The 23258-nt window shown below is 41.9% G+C and overlaps 1 protein-coding gene across 1 annotated transcript in view; it reads right to left on the reverse strand.

Annotated features, from left to right (window-relative positions):
* pcolce2b (procollagen C-endopeptidase enhancer 2b) overlaps positions 1 to 23258 on the reverse strand; it is a 48339-nt gene that overhangs the window by 18449 nt on the left and 6632 nt on the right. The window contains exons 3-4 of the mRNA XM_043702772.2: positions 11325 to 11580; positions 7693 to 7817 (exon numbers count right to left, since the gene is read on the reverse strand). Of these exons, the coding sequence (XP_043558707.1) occupies positions 7693 to 7817; positions 11325 to 11580 (381 nt within the window). The remainder of the gene's footprint in view (positions 1 to 7692; positions 7818 to 11324; positions 11581 to 23258) is intronic.

Here is a 23258-nt window from a genome sequence, read left to right on the forward strand (position 1 = left end):
GGCTGAACCTCCACACTATGGGTACAGAATTCCAAGATTCACAACTCTCTGATTGAATAAATTCAAGAAGTGTTATGAAGAAGGGTCACTGGACTTGAAACATTTTCTCTTTACAAATGCTGCCAGACCAGTGGAGTTCCTCCTTCACGTTTTTATTTGGGTTGACCATCCTGGTTGAAACCATATAAAAGAACACAGAACAATCTAGCTTCAGATGATGGTCCCAGTGATGTGGGATAGCTAAGGCTAGCTCCAGGAGCTGAGCATAGACTAAATGAAGGCATTTGAAGATACAGCTGGTGGTTTTATAGTATCCAGAAGGAGGAGATTCTGCAGACACATACCATTTTTGTGAAGCTGATACTTTTGGAACCCAGGTTGATTGTGTACTTGTGTTGGCCTGGAATCAGGCCAAACCTTATTGGAAGAGAAGCTGAAATTCCTTGTGATGAAAACAAGCCTGTTGAAGGAATCTGTGACTGAGACTTTTGGAAAACATGATGAATGAGTTACCAAGCCAATGCATGTGATTAGTTGCCTCTGCCATTTAATGTATATTTTTCATTTTAAATTAACCATAATTTGGCTTTTAATTCAGGTTTAATTTATATTGATTCTGAGTCTGCAAGTATACGTGGTTATCCAATATATTATTTAGGGTCTGCTTTGTTTTTACTGTGTCACGTTAAAAAAATTATTTTGCTTTAAATCGTGAATTCTTGGGGATTTTCATTCTTCGAACAAATAACTGGAATTTCACAATGTTTTTTACATAAAAAGTTATAGGTCTTGCCTGAGATTGCAACGCCTGCCATATCCAAAAGAAATAAACTACAGCTTGTCTGATAAATCTGTGCTGTACAGATTGCTTAAGCATTGCATTGTAGAGCAGAGAAGGAAGCCATTGAACCCATTATGCTTGCGCCAGTTCTTTGGAAGGGTTATCCAATTAATCCCATAGCCCTGCTCTTTCTCCTTCACCTTTTATTTTTATTTCACTTTCAAGCATGCGTCTGAAGTAATATCACCACAGTACTACGAGATGATAGGGCTGCTCTCTCATTAAAGCAAGATGACTGGGGGTGGTTTAACCGGAAGGGCACCCTGCCTCAGGTGAGGGGACAGGTGGGGAAGCACAGTCCTTCACGGTAACCTCAGCCGGTAATAAACCTGGGAATTGATGTCACGTTGTTGGCATCACTCTCATGCAAACCTGCCATACAGCAAACTGAGCTAACCAACCTTATTACTGACTGGAAGTTACTATTGGATCTGCTTCCACCAGTGTATTCCAGTTGACAACTCAATGGATTTTTCAAAAACAAAGTGCCAACATCCCCAAACACAATCTGCAATAATCATGCAGAACAGGGAAAATGTATGTTCACTATATAATCACCAGTAGTGAAATGTTAAAGGTGGGGTAACTAAAGATTTCAGTACATGGTATAGATGATCATGTCCCTAGTGAAGTTTATCCCCTGTAAGTACTGCTGCAGCATCAATATCTCTTGTGGTGTGTTAATAATGTCCCTCCTTCTGGGCCGGAAGATTTGTGTTCAAGTCCTGCAGGTATGTCATTTCTGATCAAGCTGATTACATTTTCTTTTTGTTCCATCACCACATGGATAGAGACTTGCTTGGTCTATATCTTTAGTCATAAAGATACCAGTGAATGACTGCCACATCCTCCCTTGAAACTTTGTTTTCTATGTTCTTCATCCACGTAACATAGATTTTTTTTTTTAGATTAGATTACATTACAGTGTGGAAACAGGCCCTTCGGCCCAACAAGTCCACACCGACACGCCGAAGCGAAACCCACCCATACCCCTACATTTACCCCTTACCTAACACTACGGGCAATTTAGCATGGCCAATTCACCTGACCTGCACATCTTTGGACTGTGGGAGGAAACCGGAGCACCCAGAGGAAACCCACGCAGACACGGGGAGAACGTGCAAACTCCACACAGTCAGTCGCCTGAGTCGGGAATTGAACGCGGGTCTCAGGCGCTGTGAGGCAGCAGTGCTAAGCACTGTGCCACCGTGCCGCCCACATAGTACAAGGGTTATTCCTAAAGCAAATCCCACAACCCTCACTGTAGAATAGGCAAGGGGTAAGAAGGTACTCCATCAAAAAGGCAGTGACATGCTTGAAAAATGTAAACTAAAAGTAGTGACAAAAAAAAATTCTAGATTTTTGCTCAGTTTTTAAAAATTCATTTCTTCTTCCATCCTTCAGTGAACTTTTTGCCATTCCATCACTCTGGCAAGCAATCACTGAACTGATTTTTAAGGTGAAGAATGTTCACCATGATGATAACACTCATCCCAGTGCTGCCCAAAAATCAACAAAATCAACAAACTTAAATCAACAAAAAAAATCCAGACTCAAGGCTCTTGTGAAATATAGAAAATAGGAGCAGGAGTAAGCCATTTGGTCCTTTGATCATCCAACTCAGTCCCCTGCACCCGCTTTCTCCCCTAACCCTTTGATCCCTGTAGTACCATGAACTATATTTATATCTCCTTCTTGAAAACGTTCAATGTTTTGGCCTAAACGGCTTTCTAGGCAGAAAATTCCACAGGCTCACCACGGTCTGGGTGAAAAGGTTTCTCCTCATTTAAGTCCTAAATGACCTGCCTCATATTTTGAGACTGTGATCCCTGATTCTGGACTCCCTGGTCATTGGGAACATCCTTCCTGCATTTATCCTGTTTAGTCCTTGCAGAATTTTATGGCATGGTTAAATAGGGCTGAGTCAGCATGGTTTCATCAAGGAGAGGTCATGTTGTCTGACAAATCTGTTAGAATTCTTTGAGGAGGTAACTGCCAAGTTAGACAAAGAAGAGCCAGTGGATGTGATCTAATTGGATCACCAGAAGGCCTTTGACAAGGTGCCGCACTGGAAGCTGCTAAATAATGTAACAGCCCATGGTGTTAGGGGCAAGGTACTGGCTTGGATAGAGGGTTGGCTGACTGGCGGAAGGCACAGAGTAGGGATAAAGGGATTATTTTCAGGATGACAGCTGGTGACTAGTGGAGTTCCACAGGGATCAGTGTTGAGAGCACAACTATCCATGTTATACATTGATGATTTGGATAAAGATATGCCAATTTGCAGATGACACAAAGGTACGTGGAGGGGAAGGTAGTGTTGAGGAAGCAGAGAGGCAGCAGAAGTTGGACGGGCTAGGGCAGTGGGAAAAGAAGGGGCAGGTGGCATACAAAGTGAGTAAGTATGAGGTCATTCCTTTAGTAAGAAGAAGAGGCATAGACTATTTTCTAAATGGGGAAAGGCTTCTGAAATCTGAAGCACAAAGGGACTTGGGAGTCTTGGTTCAGGGTTCTCTTTAGGTTAACATGCAAGTTCAGTTGACAGTCAGGAAGGACAATGTAGTACTTTTTATATTTTATTGTCATGTGTACTCAAGTACAGGAGTACAGTGAGAAGTACATGATGTTGCCACACATGGCGCCATCTTACATACCAAGGTACCTAGGTACAGAAATAACTTGTGTACTAAAGTAGTAAGAAAACCAAGATTAAAAGGTTAAGCATTTCTTCACAGAATAGTAGAAAAATAAAGGAATAGATCATAGCTTACATTAAAGTCTTTCACAGTTTAAACTAGGAAAATAAAGTTAAAAGTTCAATAGTCTTTGAGTCCTCCGCTTAACTCGCTTTGCTGTCTGTTCTCGACCTCTACCGGCACAGATACCGCAGTATTCATTTCATTATGAAGATGTGAGTATACCTTTAAGAGAGTTAAGAGCAGCAGAACTACCGGACTCAGCACCAAAGGTACTCAAAATGGTAGCAATGTAACATTGGGTCAAACCACTTGATTAGTTTGTTGCTTGGAGACAAAAACAAATTTGAATTCGGCCAATCAATTTAAATTATACTCGAAACATATCAAACTCCAATTGAGTACATTGACAATCTTAAAGGCCAATGACATTATCCGAAGCTCTGGAGTATAAGACCAGGGAAAATTGAACAGTTGAGGGGAGAACTGCCATGGCCCAGCATGTAAATAGACTGCTTGAAAATAGCTCTCTCTTAAAAGTACTTTTTCAATCAGTAACCTGTGACACAGAAATTCCTAACAAGGAGAAAAGAAGACACAGTAGATCCGAAGACAAGAACCAAGAGCTGCCTGGTTTTGAGATTAGAAGTGTTGTTTTGTAAATCTTAATTGGGAGTTTTATCAGACTAGTATTATAGAAGGGAAGGTAAAAGTTAGGTTAGAGAAAGAAATTGTAAATAGTGGTTAGTTAATTATTCGCTATTATACTTTAAGGAATAAAGTTGTTAATTTTACTTTAAATAGTCCTTGGCTACTCAGATTTTTACAGATTACTGCAAAGGATAAATCTTTTCTGTATTGCTGGTTTTAAATTAAGCAGGAGAATTTACCCAAGGTTGTAACAATTTCGAGAGAGCTAGAATACAAGAGCAGAGATGTAGTCCTGTGGCTGTATAAGGCTATGATCAGACTGCACTTGGAATATTGAGAGCAGCTTTGGACTCTGTATCTAAGAAAGGAAGTGCTGGCCTTGGAGGGCGTCCAATGGAGATTTTCAAGAATGATCCTGGGGTTAAAGAATTTGTCATATATGGAGCAGTTGAGAACCTTGGGTCTGCATTCGATGGAATGTAGAGGGGAGATCTGATTGAAACCTGCAAAATACTGAGAGGTCTGGATAGTGTGGACATGGAGAAGTTATTTCCATGAATATGAGAGACTGGGTCCAAGGGATTCTAAAGGGATGACCCTTTAGAATGGAGATAAGGAGAAATTTCTTCTGCCAGAGGATGGTTAATCTGTGGAACTCATTGATGTTGTGGGCTATCAAGGCCAAGTCACTAATTGTATTTAAGACAGAGATAGGTAGGTTCTTGATTGGTCAAAGGATTAAGGTTTATGGGAAAAAGGCAGGAGAATTGAGTGAGAACAAATCCGCCATGATTGAATGGCATAGTGGACATCATATGTTTCATTACCTAATTCTGCTTCTGTATGCTCTTAAGGTTTCTATGCAATCTTCCCCCTCATTCTTCTAAACTCCAGTGAATATAGTCCTCACCAATCTAATCAGTTTCCATATGCCAGTCTAGTCTAGTATTTAATATCAGTTATACAGTTGAAAATATAATTTCACTCCCTTCCATTTTTTGCAGAAATCAAGATGAAATGTCACCACTTTGAGGTAGAGTGCTTTGCATTGTAAAATTTCCTTTATTCTGCCCTCAAAATATGCCTCTTCCCTAAGCCATGCACCTCCTTGCTGTATTAAGTGTAAATTTTCTTTTACCCTTGCCAGCCATCCTGTGGCATCTCTAAATGAGATGTTAGACAGAGTCAAATTGAGAACAAATTTGTGTCTTCAGCCTAGTAAGAACTGGAACACAACTGTCTAAACCCCTTTCCTGTGGTGCCCATACCTGAAGACAGAAACCTGAAGACAGCTTCATTCCATCAGCCTAGGCTGAAATGAAATCCAGTTTCCAGAGGAAAATATTAGCATCTAACCTACTGCATCAGCTGGGCTCTATTCACACAATCATTTGTACTTCACATGTTAGACAGACAGCTCTAAAGAAAGAACTTGGCTTAAATGGCTAAGCTGAAAATATGTTGCTGGAAAAGCGCAGCAGGTCAGGCAGCATCCAAGGAGCAGGAGAATCGACGTTTCGGGCATGAGCCCTTCTCCAGGAATGAGGAAAGTGTGCCAAGCAGGCTAAGATAAAAGGTAGGGAGGAGGGACTTGGGGGAGGGCTGTTGGAAATGCGATAGGTGGAAGGAGGTTAAGGTGAGGGTGATAGGCCGGAGTGGGGGTGGGGGCGGAGAGGTCAGGAAGAAGATTGCAGGTTAGGAAGGCGGTGCTGAGTTCGAGAGTTGGGACTGAGACAAGGTGGGGGGAGGGGAAATGAGGAAACTGGAGAAATCTGAGTTCATCCTTTGTGGTTGGAGGGTTCCTAGGCGGAAGATGAGGTGCTCTTCCTCCAGCCATCGTGTTGCTATGGTCTGGCGATGGAGGAGTCCAAGGACCTGCATGTCCTTGGTGGAGTGGGAGGGGGAGTTGAAGTGTTGAGCCACGGGGTGGTTCGGTTGGTTGGTCCGGGTGTCCCAGAGGTGTTCTCTGAAACGTTCCGCAAGTAGGCGGCCTGTCTCCCCAATATAGAGGAGGCCATATCGGGTGCAGCGGATGCAGTAAATGATGTGTGTGGAGGTGCAGGTGAATTTGTGGCGGATATGGAAGGATCCTTTGGGGCCTTGGAGGGAATTAAGGGGGGAAGTGTGGGCGCAAGTTTTGCATTTCTTGTGGTTGCAGGGGAAGGTGCCAGGAGTGGAGGTTGGGTTGGTGTGGGGTGTGGACCTGACGAGGGTGTCACGGAGGGAGTGGTCTTTTCGGAACGCTGATAGGGGAGGGGAGGGAAATATATCCCTGGTGGTGGGGTCCGTTTGGAGGTGGTGGAAATGACGACGGATGATACGATGTATATAGAGGTTGGTGGGTGGTAGGTAAGGACCAACCTCCACTCCCGGCACCTTCCCCTGCAACCACAAGAAATGCAAAACGTGCGCCCATACCTCCCCCCTTACTTCCCTCCAAGGCCTCAAGGGATCCTTCCATATCTGCCACAAATTCACCTGCACCTCCACACACATCATTTACTGCATCCGCTGCACCCGATGTGGCCTCCTCTATATTGGGGAGACAGGCCGCCTACTTGCGGAACGTTTCAGAGAACACCTCTGGGACACCCGGACCAACCAACCGAACCACCCCGTGGCTCAACACTTCAACTCCCCCTCCCACTCCACCAAGGACATGCAGGTCCTTGGACTCCTCCATCGCCAGACCATAGCAACACGACGCCTGGAGGAAGAGCGCCTCATCTTCCGCCTAGGAACCCTCCAACCACAAGGGATGAACTCAGATTTCTTTAGTTTCCTCATTTCCCCTCCCCCCACCTTGTCTCAGTCCCAACTCTCGAACTCAGCACCACCTTCCTAACCTGCAATCTTCTTCCTGATCTCTCCGCCCCCACCCCCACTTTGGCCTATCACCCTCACCTTAGCCTCCTTCCACCTATCGCATTTCCAACACCCCTCCCCCAAGTCCCTCCTCCCTACCTTTTATCTTAGCCTGCTTGGCACACTTTCCTCATTCCTGGAGAAGGGCTCATGCCCGAAACGTCGATTCTCCTGCTCCTTGGATGCTGCCTGACCTGCTGCGCTTTTCCAGCAACACATTTTCAGCTCTGATCTCCAGCATCTGCAGTCCTCACTTTCTCTTTAAATGGCTAAGCTCCATCCATGAACCTGCGATTCCAAACCAAAAAGTGATTGAGAACTGGAAACTGCGAATTCAGATTTTCTTTAAATAAAAAAATCTTACTGGTCTCAACTAAGATCTTACCAGCCACAGAAAAATAAATCGTTCACTTAGCTAATCAATTCATTAATCATAGAATTATACAGGGCTGAAGGAGGTCATTCAACCCATCATATGCTTGTGCCAGCTCTTCGAGAAAGGTTGTCCAATTCATCTTCATGTCCTTACTCATTCCCCATATCCAAACTGCTTTTCTCCCCCCAGGACCTTGTGGAAGGAGTCATATGATTGGTTTAGATCATGAGATAAGGCATTGTTACATATTTAGTCACCATTACCTGATGTTTGGGTGCCACTATGTGCCATGAGCAGGAGACTCCGGCTGGGTAATCATGGTCTGGCCAGTTAGGTGTTTTGAAGGAGCCAGGTGATTTTTCCAAACGACCACCACAAAACTGATCATCTGTAGGGATTAGATAAAAATGTTACAAACTATCCATTCAACAATGAGCACTCAAAGCAAAAAAATCATTGTACTTGTATTGCAGACTTTTTTAGCATATGGCAAAATCATCATTCTAACACTGTATACTTCAGCCCTTTCATATTTGGTGCTTTCTGCTGATGCCAGCTCTGCAGCGCCAAATAAGGTGCTCTCCATTGTACAAGAGTCGTCCCAACCACTAACAATACAGTAACTACTCTAAAATGAGCTTAAGCTAGCACATGCGTATTTATTTTAATTATCCCACTAATATCAAAACCAATAGGACTGTTTTTAGAGTTGATGCATTAGCTGGTATTAAACTGCTTTTAGCAACTATCCCTATTTAAATTAAGCATTACATTCCTGTCGAAAATTATTTAGTATAGAGGTCTAAGTACTATTCTATCCCAATGTGTTGTCTCCCCCATGTGGGGTTTATAGAGTTGGTATATATTTTATGGCACTGTGGACGGTTCAGTTGCTCAGGGAGGAGGAGGAATAAGTGTGGAAGGGCAATACTTGTCGGGGATTTTATTAGAGAGCAGAATAAACAGGCACATCTGTTGTCATAGATAAGACTCCAAGATAGTAATTTGCCCACCAGATGCCAGGGTCAGCAATTTCATGGAACAGCTGCAGTGCATTCTGAAGTGGGACAGCAAACAGCCAAAGGTCACAGCCCACTTTGGGACCAATGACATAGGAAGAAGAAGAAATGAAGTCCTGAAAGCAAACTTTAGGGAGTTACAGAGGTAATTGAAAAATACTGATGTTCAGATATCAATTAGACCGTGTTTAAAATCTGCCTTTTCCCCTCAATTTTTTCACAAATCAAGACAATCAAGGTAGTGTTTTAACAAGACACAAAGTGCTGGAGACACTCAGCAAGCTTGGCAGCATGTATTTTTTTCATTCACCCGTGGGACACAGACATCACTGCCCATCGTAGTTGCCCTTGAGAAGGTGATGGTGAGCTTCTTGAACCACTGCAGTCCATATGTTATAGGTAAACCCACGACGCCCTAGGGAGGGAATTCCAAGATTCTGACCCAGTGACACTGAGGGAACTGCGACATATTTCCAGGTCAGGATAGTGAGTGGCTTGGAGAGGAACATGCAAGTGGTGGTGTCCCATGTATTTGCTGCCTTTGCCCTTCTAGATGGAAGTGTGGGTTTGGAAGGTACTTTGAGGAATTTCTGCAGTCAACCTTGTAGATTGTACACACTGCTGCTACCGAATGATAGTGGTTGAGGGAGTGGATGCTTGTGGATGTGGTGACAATCAAAGTGGGGCTGCTTTGTCCTGGATGGTGTTAATGGTTACTAATGGATGTGACATTGCATGCTTAGTATTTCAGACATTAAGCACTCCAGGTCAGGAAATTAAAAAGCAGGACTTCAAAAGTAGTAATCTCTTGATTATTCCTGGTGCCATGCAGTAGTGAGATTAAGGATAGAACAAATCAATGTCTGGTCAAAGAGAAGGTGCAGGAGGGACGACTTTGGATTTCTGAAGCATTAGGACCATTTCTGGGGGAGGTGGGACTTGTACAAGTTGGACAGGTTATATCTGAACAGGATTCAGACCAACAGTCTCACAGGGAGGTTACTTTATTGTGTTTGGATGGATTTAAACTAGATTGGCAGGGGAATGGGATCCTTACAAGCAATTCAGAGGGTAGAGAAGCTGAGATGGAATTATGAGTGAACATGCAAGCAAGCGAGTCTGGAAGGCTGAGGGAACATAGACTAGATAATGAAGAGGTGAGTTTAGCAAAGCCAAATATTTGGTGTTCATTTATTTCAGTTAGATCATTGGAAAGGGCATTTTAATTGGACTGAGTAATTGGTCCTGGGATCAGAAGAATAAAATGGAGCAGAGTTCTTCCTGCCATCATTCATCACGTTTGCTGGAACTGTAGGTGTAATGTTCATCAAACAAGGAAAAGATTAAGCTCAGCTGTGGTTTCTATTCCCATCCTTCCCTGTTGTTGCATATTTTGACAACAATATACATCATAGCACATCAACAGCAGCAACTTGGGTGAAACATTAAAGAAAGCTTACCACATGCGTAAATAGAGATGCTAAAGTAATCAATTTATTCATTGTCAGTTTTGAATGACAGTGCTTTCTGCTCTCAATGTCTACATAAAAGGGCACTTTAATTTGGGTTGTTCATTAAGTAGGTTCTACTGGTGAGTATCAGAAGAAGTTGTCTGTATTTTGGTCCTCACTCTCTCTCACACTTATATATAGTCCACAGCAATTAGTAAAATTAAAGCAGCATTTATAAGACTTCTACACTATAATTGTCTAAAGAAGGTGACAGCCAATTCAGGGTATTTTTTACATTTTCCTGACTTCAAACACCATGGAAACTTCATTCAGGGCCAAGAAAATACCTTTGAAAACTAGTCACTATTGTTATGAAGATGCGGGTGTACTTTTAAGAGAGTTAAAAGCAGCAGAACTACCAGACACAGTACCAAGTGTTCTCAATAAAGCAACAATGTAACATTGGGTTGAACAACTCGATTAGTTTGTTGCCTGGAGACAAAAACAAATTCAAATTCAGCCAATCAGTTTAAATTATACCCCAAAGAAAATATCAATTTCCAATCAAGTTTGAATTGAGTATATTGACAATCTGAAAAGCCTATGACACAATCCAATGCTCTGGGGTATAAGACCAGGGGAATATTGAACAGTTGAGAGGAGAACTGCCAAGGCTTAGCGTGTAACAGACTGCTTGAAAAAAAACTCTTAAAAATACGTTTTCGATTAGTAACTTGGAATACAGAAATTCCTAACAAGGAGAAAAGAAGACACAAGAAGATCTGAAAACAAGAATCTACAGCTGCCTGGTTTTGAGATAAGAAGTGTTATTTTGTAAATCTTAATTGGGAGTTTTATCGGACTAGTATTATAGAAGGGAGGGTAGAAGATAGGTTAGAGAAAGAAATTGTAAATAGTGGTTAGTTAATTATTCGCTTTTATACTTTAAGAAATAAAGTTGTTAATTTTTACTTTACATAGTTCTTGGCACTCAGATTTTTACAGATTACTGCACGGGATAAAGTTTTTCTGTGTTGTTGGTTTTAAATTAAGCAGGAGGGTTTACCCCATGTTGTAACACTATTGCATAATAAGGAAACATAGGCAATTTGTGCACAAACTGTAAGGAGAATTCAGTGATTTGGTTAAATGATAAACATTGGTTAGGATAAACCCCTTGCTCTTCTTCAAATAGTGACATCATGACCTTTAACTTCCAAGCTTTAACATTTCAGCTGAAAGGACTGCACAGAAGAGCTGGACTAGACGGCGTTCTTAAGTCTTAAAAGCTAGGCTTGAAGCAACAACCTTTGCCTAAGAGACAGGTCTGCCACCATTAAGGCAATTTATATTTTATACTGACATTTCTACATTAGCCATGAATTTATAATGTTTATTCTGTCAGCAGGAATGAAATAACCTTACTTCTCTGGTTTGGCCGAGTTGCTGAGTACATAGCAACAAAACCATTTCCTGCAGTGTTGGCATCAGTTACCATCTGTACCATCATCTTGTTGCCAGTTGAAATGATGGCTCCAGGTTTTGAAGTACCACAAAACCTGCCCAACCGCTGGCCATTGACATGTCCATTGTAGACATCAATGTAATCGTATCTGCAGAGAGTGTCCCGTTCCAGATCGAGGAAGCGAAAATTCAGAGCTACCACTCGGCCTTTTGGTACCTGCAAGTAATGACATTAAAACTTGAATCATTGATAGCTGTCACTCAAATACAGTGAGAGGTCACAAGGGTCAACTAGGGAAAAAACAAACAAAGAGACAGTGACTCTTAACTGCCCTCTGCAATAAGCTCAAGTCATTTAGCAATAAATGCTGGCTTTGCCAGTGACACACGAGCAGATAAAAAACTCAAACAGCTATCTATTTAGCCCTATTCCCTTGCATTTCCACATTAATATTTTACTTTGTTTTAAAAGGTACTTTTATTTATATTCTTTTTAAAAAGATATTTGTAATTCTCTTTCCATGATTATAGGCTCAAAACTTCTGTGCTGTGACCATCACTTTTAGATTGCTACTTTACTACTGTTTTTCACGACATGCATTTTGAGTTTAAACTTCCCTACCAGGCCTCTTCAAAAATGTGGAACGGACCTACTTTTGGGCTCATTCTTTGTATAGCTGGCTCGTCAGGGAAATCCAAATCAGATCTCCTGGCTGCTGTATTCAGTTACATTCATTAACACTCTCAAAAGCTTTGGGATATTGAAAAAACTTTCCAGTCTATCGAGTGGATGAGTGAGAATGAGGTCAGTGGTTAGATTGGCAGTGTAGTTGAAGTGGCAGCATATTAGAGTGACTGGGAGATGGTGAATTTGAGTCAGAGGGAGTTGCAGGGATGGAGTAGTCAGACGGGATTATGGAGGGCAGGAGCAGGCTTATGAGGTGGTATGTTGAACTCCCCCAACTATCCCTCAGCACTGCAATGGGTACCCAAAGATCAGGAGCACTGGGTTGAAGCGCAAACAATAAAAACAACAAAAGATTCTTTAAGTAATTAAACAGGGGTATATTGTCTCCCACAGCCAACATGTACATGGTCCACGGACTCCACAGCCCTGTAAAATGAACCTCTGGGCCAGGAATCCAAGAACCACCCATACTACAATTGCATGGAACTGCTGCATCCAAACACCACCACCCAAGGACCCCAATGGAAAATGGAAGTAGTCCCGGGTAGAGTGCCCTCCACTGGGAATCCCCACTGCCTGATGGTAGGAACACCACTCCTGTTATTTTAGTCAATGTGTTGGGACATGTTATGACACATTCCTGGAGAGGTTGGGATTTGAACGTGGGCCTCCTGGCCCACAGGCAAAGACACTGCCATTGCAAAAGACCCTTGGAATGCTGCTCTTGATGTGTGATAACAGGTTAATTGGAAAATAACTCTGGAGAAGGTGGGACCTGAACCAAGGTCTTGCCGACTCTCAATCGACTCCAAGCCTGTTCTGGATTTTATCTATCTGACATTTCCTGAGTAACTATCCAGGTAAATGAATCAGAACCTTCCAAAGTTACAAAATCTATATCTGAGTTTATCGGAGGTATCTGGATGCAGGGTAATTCCCCACTGGAAGTTTAAGCCACCCAGATAATTCCCACCTGTCACTATGCCAGGACTTCCAACATGTCCTGACTCATATCTCTGGGGATATGTCCGGTCTCTATTTAAACTATTTAAAGATCAGGATATCTGGGCTGTTGTGGTTCTTTATTTCCTTTGCTTGTCGTGTTGATCTTGGATTCGACCTTCTAGTTACTGACACACCAATACGTAAAAACATATTTCCTATTTGACTTCTAAAAACTCTTCATAGTCATGACAACCTTCGCTGTGATCTCCTGTCAGCTCTCTCTCCTCGAATGAGGCAATCAAGGTTCTTTTAAACCTCACAATCCAGAACTCATTTGATTCTCTCAAAACCATTTATTTGCACACTGTTAAAATCAGACTTCTTATTCCACTTTTAGATCCAGAATTAAACTGGAATGCAGCTTTAATTTACATTTCTTTTAAAAGTACTGACAAGTACTGAAATGCACTCGAAGCAGCATCCCCAAGTAAGCTGTTCCAATACAGCTGCAATAATGGCATCTACAAGGTAGAAAATCGCTCAGGTACAGAAATAGGTCAAACCTAAATAGGCCAACTGCAACCCATCAATCTGTTCTCGATCTTTAAAGTGACAGAAAGTGTTTTATTGACAGTGCTAGCTAGCTAGTGCTATCTCACCAACAATTTGCTTACTGATGCTCGGTTAAGGTTCCTCCAAGACCAGTCTGCCCTAGATATCATTGAAGTCTTTGAAGGAAAAAAAAAGAATTCCAGAGGTAAAGAGACAGCAATAGCCCTTGAAGTTGAAGAAACATTTGACCATGTTTGGCATTAACAGCACCAGCAATATTGAAATGTGAATCAGGGAAACAAAAATCAACACTGAAGAAATTGGTTGGGGTTACTGGTGGCCACTAGTATTAAATCCTGGTCCTCGCTGGTTACATTCTTGAGTGGATATGTTCTGATCAACATGTTCAGAGATGTCGTTACACACCTCTGGAGAAGGTGGAATTTGAACCCAGGCTGCCTGACCCAGAGGCAAGGACACTATCACTGCACCACAAGAACCCATTTGTATTCCTCACAATAATGTCCTAGACCTAACCATCTTCAGCTGCGTCATCCACAATCTTTGCTCCATCAGTAGGCAGAAGTGGGGATGTTCACTGATGACGATCACACAGTGGTCAGCGCCATTTCTAATTCTTCTGATACTGAAGTCTCTGTGCAGCAAGACGTGGATAACATCAAAGCTAGGGCTGATAAGTGACAAGTGTTATGAAGTGGAAGGCTTGTACTGTACCTTTAAGAAAGAGTGAATGCTGTTGCGTACTGAGAGCTTACAAGAGCAGTTTTAGAGTGTACTGGAAAATTGAAAATATGTAATATTTGGCTGTGAAATATATACTTGAGTTGGTTGCTGTTTTGACAACAATTCAAATTTAACCAATCAATTTAAATTATGCCCTAGGATACTAAAACCCAACCAAATTTGAATTTATTGATTTGCCAACATTGAACCAATGAGACAATCCGATGTTGGGGATATAAAAATACAGGCTGCCTTTGAGAAAGACCCAAGACATTGAAACACTCTCTATCAAAAGGTACCTTTTCATATGAAACATATTCGCAGTAAAAGCAAGTTGACGACCCCAGAGACCTCAGCCAGAAGAAGAAAGACACTGAAGATGAGGGCTGATGTATGGTTTGTAAGTTGATGTAATTTTAATAAGTGTTTTATTGGAACAATATATTGTTATAGAGTTGGAGGCAGGTAATAAGCAGTTAAGAGAAAGGGCAGCTTAGAGTTGTGAATAGTTGTTCTTTAATGTTCACTTTTAGAGTTAAAGAATAAATTGATATTATTTTCTTCAAATACTGGAATTTGGGACTTCTGTCACTCATATTTTAACAGATTACAAGGCAAGGTGAGCTTTTCTGGGTGTTTAGTTTAATTAACAGATGGATGTAACACGAGCAATGTTCACATCACACAAGTGACTATTCCAAAAAGAGATAACCCAACAACCTCCCCTTCATACACAGTGGCATTCCCACTGCTGAATCACTATTGGGAATTCTCCTTTCAGGGAGGATATCACATTGAGCAAAAACTGAACTGATTATGCCATTTAAAAATTCAAGTACAGGAGCAGGTCAGAGTCTGGGAATTCTGTGGTGCATAACTCACCATCTGACATCAGAAAGCCTGTCTATCACTTACAAGTCAGGAATGTAATAGACTACTCTCTACATGCCTGGATGAGTGCAGTTCTAACTCTCAACAAACTTATCATCATCCAGGACAAGGCACACACCTGACCAGCACCCCATCCACCACTTAAACACTTACTCTTTCCACAAGTAGCACACAGTGGCAGCAGTGTGTGCAATGCAGCAAGTCACCAAGTCCCGTTTGGCAGTTCTTTCCAAAATCCACAATCTCTACCACTTAGAAGAACAAGGGCAGCAGTTGTATTGGAACAGTGCCACTACAAATTCTCCTGCAAGTCACACATCATGCTGAGCTCTGTAGTTAATAACACTGTTGGGTCAACATTCTGGAAATCCCTTCATTCTCAGCACTGTGGGTGTGTATACAGTCATTCAAGAGTGGCACACCACAGCCTTTTCAAGGGCAACTAGGTAGGGGTAATAAATATTGCCTTTGCCAGCAACACTCACAACCCATTAGTGAATTAAAGCAAAAGTAGAGAGAAAAGCTTATACTGTTAACTGGGAAACAGTATTGGGTAATAACTGGGAGAGAAGCTTGCTGCGGGCCAACACCTTTACAGAAACATATCATTAAACAGCAGGACTTGGACAACCACATCTACAGTTACCCAGTGGTCTAATGTGACCTGTACAGAAAAGTACTTCAGGCAATAAAGACAGAAGTACCATTGTACAAAACAGTACTTCTGTTGTACCTTCTGGTAGTTACATTACAACACTGACTATGGTTTTAATTGGCTGTAAAGCTTTTTGGGATGTCTTGAGGTCTTGAAAGATACTTTTTTAAATGAATCTTTTTTAAAAGCAGCTTCAAGTAGACTTCCATGTAGGAGCTTTTACAATGAACATTTGTGGGCTATTTTACTATGTGAGGGGTCATAGCCAAGCTTATTCTGTCCTCTCCCAATATTTATGAGCAGACAGTTCTTGATGCAAATGGAAAAAGGACTACATTTTCTCCTTTTTAATACAGAGGAACTGATTCCAATTATAGCATTCCCACCATCACCACTTCAGCACAATGGATTCACCACAATCGGACCTTTTGGTCAGCACAGCTGAATTATTCATTGCATAAACTCTTTGAAACATTCAGGGAACAAGTAAGGAATTCCTAAATTCTGATTAAAAAGTGGTGCTCATAGAACATAAATGAGTGACAATATTGAAGACAGAGGGAGAATTATAAGGTTTGACATTAGGAGGAAATTGAATTAAGCCCTCTCTCTTTAAATTTCTCCATTACCTCTTGCAAGCAGCTCTTTGAAAACTGATTAAATGCATTCCTCCATTAAGATCTAAATGCCAGGACCACCATCAGTGTCCATATTCAGTAAATTAAGCAGTCCAATGTTTACAGCTGACTACTGCATGGTAACTTGGTAAAGCAGGTTTTAAACTTCTCATTCATGTTTTCAAGTTCCTCCTTGGTCTCAACCATCTTAACCATCCAAGGTACCTAATACTCAATTCTTGAGCATCTCTGATTTTAAAATCACTCTTGCCACTGGTGGCTATGTTTCATAGAAACATGGAAGATCAGGGCAGGAGGAGGCCATTCGGCCCTTCAGGCCTGAACTACCATTCATCACAATCATGGCTGATCGTCCAACTCAATAGCCTAATTCTGCTTTCTCCCCATAACCTTTAAACTCATTTGCCCCAAGTGCTATATCTAGCTGCCTCTTGAATACATTCAATGTTTTGACATCAATTACTTCCTGTGGTAATGAATTCCACAGGCTCACCACTGTTTGGATGAAGAAATGTCTCATCTCTGTCCTAAATGGTCCACCCCAAATTCTCAGACTGTGACCCCTGGTTCTGGACACACCCCACCATCTGGAATGTCCTCCCTGCATCTACCCTGTCAGGTCCTGTTAGAATTTTATACGTCTCTGAGATCCCCCCTCATTTGTCTGAACTTCAGCGAAACAATCCTAACCCAGTCCTAACCTTGACAGTTACAAATTAGCCAGGAAAGACCTAAAGAGAGAGCTAAGAAGAGCCAGGAGCAGACATGAGAAATCGTTGGCAGGTAGGATAAAGGAAAACCCTAAAGCCTTCTACAGGTGTATCAAGAATAAAATAATGACTAGAGTAAGATTAGGGCCAATCAAGGACAGTAGTGGGAAGTTGTACATGGAGTTCAATGAGATAGAGGAAGTACTAAATGAATTTTGTCAGTATTCACACTGGAAAAAGACAATGTTTTAGAGGAGAATACTGAGATTCTGGCTAGACTAGACAGGATTGAGGTTCACAAGGAGGTGGTGTTAGCAATTCTGGAAAGTGTGAGAATAGATAAGTCCCCAATGATGGATGCTAGGATTCTCTGGGAAGCCAGGGAGGAGATTGCAGAGCATTTGGCTTTGATCTTTAAATTGTCTTTGTCTACAGGAATAGTGCCAGAAGACTCAAGGAAAGCAAATGTTGTCCTCTTGTTCAAGGTGAGTAGAGACAACCCTGGTAATTATAAATCAGTGAGCCTTCGGTTGTGGGTAAAGTGTTGGAAAAGGTTATAAGAGATAGGAAATTATCATCATTTGGAGAGAAATATGTTGATTAGGGATAGTCAACAAAGTTTTGTGAAGGGTAGGCCATGCCTTACAAACCTTACTGAGGTCTTTGAGATGGTGACCAAACAGATGGAGGAGGATAAAGCATGATGTGGTACATATGGATTTCAGTAAGGCGTTTGGATAAGGTTCTCCACGGTAGATTATTGCATGAAATACAGAAACATGGGATTGAGCGAGATTTAGCGGTTTGGATCAGAAATTGGCTAGCTGAAAGAAGACAGAGGGTGGTGGTTGATGGGAAATGTTCATCTTGGAGTTCAGTTACTAGTGGTGTACTGCAAGGATCTATTTTGGGGCCATTGCTATTTATCATTTTTATAAATGACCTAGATGAGGGCATAGAAGGATGAGTTAGTAAATTTGCGGAAGACACTAAGACCGATGGAGTTGTGGATAGTGCTGAAGGATGTTGCAGGTGACAGAGAGACATAGATAAGCTGCAGAGTTGGGCTGAGAAGTGGCAAATGGAGTTTAATGCAGAAAAGTGTAAGGTGATTCACTTTGGAAGGAGTAATGGAATGCAGAGTACTGGGCTAATGGTAAGATTCTTGGTAGTGTGGATGAGCAGAGAGATCTCAGTGTCCATTTACATTGATCCCTGAAAGTTGCCACCCAGGTTGATAGGATTGTTAAGAAGGCATACATGTGTTAGCTTTTATTGGTAGAGGGATTGAGTTTCGGAACCACAAGGTTATGCTGCAGCTGTACAAAACTCCGGTGCAGCTGCACTTGGAGTACTGCGTGCAGTTCTGGTCACCGTATTATAGGAGGGATGTGGAAGCTTTGGAAAAGGTTCGAAGGATATTTACTAGGGTGTTGCCTGGTGTGGAGGGATGGTCTTATGAGGAAAGGCCGAGGGACTTGAGGTTTTTTTCATTAGAGAGGAGAAGGTTGAAAAGTGACTTAATTTTGACATATAAGATAATCAGAGGGTTAGATAGGGTGGACAGTGAGAGCCTTTTTCCTTAGATGGTAATGGCTAGCATGAGGGGACATAGCTTTAAATTGAGTGGTGATAGATGTAGGACAGATGTTATAGGTAGCTTCTTTACTCAAAGTAGTAGGGTTGTGGAATGCGCTGCCTGCAACAGTAGTAGACTCGCCATCTTTAAGGGCATTTAAATGGTCATTGGATAAATATATGGATGAAAATGGAATAGTGTAGGTTAGACAGGCTTCAGACTGATTTCACAGGTAGCATAACATCAAGGGCCGAAGGGCCTGTACTGCGCTGTAACGTTCTATGTTCTAGTTGATCTTTCCTCATACGTCAGTCCTGCCATCCCCGGAATCAGCCTGGTAAATCTTTGCTGCACTCCCTTGACAGCAAGAGCATCCCTCCTCAGAAAAGGAGGCTAAAACTGCATGCAATATTCTAGGTGTGACCTCACCCAGGCCCTGTGTAATTGCAATCACACATCCCTGCTGCTGTACTCAAAACCTCTCACAATGAAGGCCAACATCCCAATTGCCTTTTTTACCACCTGCTGCACCTGCATGCTTATCTTCAGTGACTGGTGCACAAGGACACCCAGGTCCCACTGCACACTCCCCTCTCCCAACTTGCAGCCATTCAGGTAGTAATGTGCCTTCTTATTTTTGCTTCCTAAGTGAACACCTCATATTTATACCAAATTATACTGCATCTACCATTGATTTGCCCACTCACCCAACCTGTCCAGAGCATGCTGAAGGATCTCTGCATCCTCTTCACAGTTGATCACCCCACCCATCCCCAACCCAACTTGGTATCATCTGCAAACTTTGAGATGTAACATTTTGTTCCTTCATCCAAATCATTAATGTCTATTATGAATAGCTGGGGTCTCAGCACTGATCCCTGTGGCACCCCACTAGTTACTGCCAGCCAATTTGAAAAGGACCCATTAATTCCTACTCTTTGTTTCTCTCTGCCAACCAGTTTTCTATCTACCTCAAAATACTTCCCCAAACCACACATGCTTTAATCTTGCACAATATTCTCTAATGCGGGACTCTGTCAAATGCTCTCTGAAAGTCCAAATATACCACATTGACTGACTGGCTCTCCCTTGTCAACTCTACTCGTTACATCTTCGTAGAATTCCAACAAATTTATTAAGCATGATATCCCCTGCATAAATCCATGCTGACTCTGTCTGATCCTGTCACTGTTTTCTAAATGCTCCACTATAAAGTCTTTGATAATGGATTTCAGAACTTTCCTCACTTCTGAAGTTAGACTTACTGGTCTGTAGTTCCCTGGTTTCTTTCAACCTCCGTTTTTGAATACAGGAGTGACATTAGCTCCTTTCCAATTTGCAGGGACTGTACCAGAGTCTATAGAATCCTGAAGGGTGACCATCAATGTATCTATTATTTTTTGAACCACTTCCTTAAGTACTCTAGGATGTAGATTACCATGGCCCTGGGGATTCATCAGCCTTCAATCCCCTCAATTTTCCCATTTCTCAACTAATATTGAATCTCAGTTGGTGAGGCACTAAGTTCCAAAATTATTTCCATCAAATCTCCACCTTTCTCCCTTGTTTTCCTCTTTTAAGATGCCTCTTAACACCTCTTTGACCATTTGACCTTTTGGAGATTTGACTTAATATCACCTTACATAGCCTGGTGTGTCATACTTTGTTTTATAATGCTCCTGTGTGGCACCTTGGGGCATATTAATACAGTAAAAGGTGCTACATAAATAAGTTGCCAATATTGCTTCCAGTTTCTTAGATCATCTTAATTGCTTAAGCATAATTTTGTAAAATTCTGATATTCTTCAATTCCATAATTTCTTAAAGGGGTTTTTATTCAAAACAACAAATGCTGATAGAATCAAGGAATAAAAAGGAGAAAAATTTGCTTTTGGGGAATCTTTTTTTGCTTAGATTATTGAAGTTCTGTAAAGATCATCAGTGAGTTATTAAAGAAATATTGCATGGGCAAGGAACCAGAGGAGTGTGGGTGTCCTTGGAACTAAACTTCAACATGAGTCATTGCTTGAGAAAAAATGTTGGAGAGCAGCAAGTCGATTTGCTAACTTCCTTAATGGAAAAGAAAATACCATATCTAACACGTAATGGTGAAAAGAGAATGAAAAATTGCACTGAAATATTGACACTGTCACAAAGTATTTGGTTGTATGTTTAAGCCTATAGTTCTCCATAGCTGTAATTTCCTGTGGATATCTGGAATCTTAGATCTTCCCCATTTGCCACACATATTTTCAACTGACATTCATTCTACACTTTGGCTGATATTGGATGCTATTTGCAAAGAATCCAAGCTAGTGAAAAATAACACCTGAACACTAACAATAAAGAAAATCCCCTGAATGTGAGAATCTACTTTAAACAGAAAAAATCTTGGAAATACACAGCATGTTACCATTAGAAGGTAAAAGTTGTGTTCCATGCTATATTTTTATTCACTCTTGGGATTTGGATATCACTTGCTGGATCAGCATTTATTGCCTGTCCCTAGTTGCCCTTGAGAAGGTGGTGGTGAGGTGCCTTTTAGAAGCGCTGCAGTCAGTGTGCTGCAAGTAAACCACAATGCCCTTAGGGATGGAATTCCATGATTTTGACCCAGTGACACAGTGAGGGAACAGCGATATACTTCCAAATTAGGATGGTGAGTGCTTAGAGGGGATCTTGCAGTGTGTGGTGTTCCCAAGAATCTGCTGTCATTGCCCTTCTAGTTGGAAGTAGTTGTGGGTTAGGAAGGTGCTGTCTAAGACTCTTTGGTGAATTTCTGCAGTGTGCACTGAGCACCAGTGGTGAAGGGAGTGGATGGTCATGGATGTGGTGCCAATCAAACCGGCTGCTTTGTCCTGGATGGTGTCAAACTTAAGTATTGTTGGAGCTGCACTCAAACAGGCAAATGGGAGTGTGTAGCTTTTAGATGATGGATAGGCCTTTTGTTTTTTGGGGAGAGGAGGCCTTCAGGAAGTGAGTTAATTGCTGCACTATTCCTAGTCTCTGACCTGCTTTTATAGCCTGCACTTGTGTTTGCAGGGCGAGTCCAATTGAGTTTCTGATCAATGGTAATCCCCAGATATTTGATAGTGGGAGGATTCAGTTATAGTAAAACCACCGAATGTCAAGGGGCAGTGGCTAGATTGTATCTTATTGAGTTGGTCATTGCCTTGCATTTGTGTAGTGTGCAAGTTGCTTGTCACTTGTCAGCCATATCCAGATCTTGTTACATTTGAACATGGACTGCTTTGTTATCTGAGGAAACATGAATGATGCTGAACATTGTACAATCATCGGCAAACATCGCCACTTCTGACCTTATGAGGGAGGAAAGGTCATTGATGAAGCAACAAAGATGGCTGGGCCGAGGACACTACCCTGAGGAACTCCTGCAGCAATGTCCTGGAGCTGAGATGAGTGACCTCTAACAACTACAACCATCTTCTTTTATGCCAGTTATGACTCCAACCAGCAGAGGGTTTGTCCCGATGACCACCGATTCCAGTTTTACTGCAGCTCCTTAATGCCACTCAGTCTAATGTAGATTTAAAGTCAAGGGCTGTCAGTCCCACTTCACCTCTGAAATTCAGCTGTTGTCTGTCTTTGAACCAAGGCTGTAATGAGGTCTGGAGCTGAGTGGCCTGGGCAGAACCCAAACTAGGTAACAGTCAGCAGGTTATTGCTGAGCAGTTGCTGCTTGATAGCATTGTTGATGACAACTTCCATCATTTTACTGATGATTGAGAGTAGACGGATGGGACAGTAATTGACTCTGAGCAGGTTTCCTTGCCCATATTTAATCTGAAGCCAAGAGATTTCATGGAATTCTGACTGAATTTTGAAGACTCCCAGGTCAACTGCCTTCTGACTATGGCATCGCTTCTGCTAGGTCTTTCCTTGCTGGTCAGACAGGAGGCTTTCAGGGATGGTGATGGTGGTGTCTTGGACATTGTGTATAAGGCATGACTCTGTCAGTATGACTGTCAGGTTGTTGCTTGACAAGTCTATGAGACAGCTCACCCAATTTTGGCACTAGTTCTGAGATAATAGTAAGGAGTAGTTTGCAGGGCTGACAGGGCTGTTTCTACCATTGTCTTTTCTAGTACCTAAGTCAATGCCAGGTGGTCTGTCCTGTTTCATTTTATTTCATCTCAATGTTTCTTTTCACCCCCATAATTGTCATCAGTAGATTCTTAATTCCAGATTTTTAAAAATTGACTTCAAATTCCATCACTTGCTGTGTGGCAATCAAACCCAGGTCTTCAGGACATTAGCTGAGTTTCTGGATTAATATTCCGGCGATAATACCACAAGGCCATTCCTGTCTACAGGAATAATGCCAGAAGACTGGAGGATACCTAATGTTGTCCCCTTGATCAAGAAGGAGAGTAAAGACAACTGTGGTAATTATAGACCAGTGAGCCTTACTTCCATTGTGGGTAAAGTGTTGGAAAAGGTTATAAGACAGAGGATTTATTATCACCGAGAGA

The sequence above is a fragment of the Chiloscyllium plagiosum genome, unplaced genomic scaffold (assembly GCF_037043375.1).
Source record: "Chiloscyllium plagiosum isolate Xiang-an unplaced genomic scaffold, Cpla_swu_hap1 HiC_scaffold_13, whole genome shotgun sequence".
Classification (NCBI taxonomy): domain Eukaryota; kingdom Metazoa; phylum Chordata; class Chondrichthyes; order Orectolobiformes; family Hemiscylliidae; genus Chiloscyllium; species Chiloscyllium plagiosum.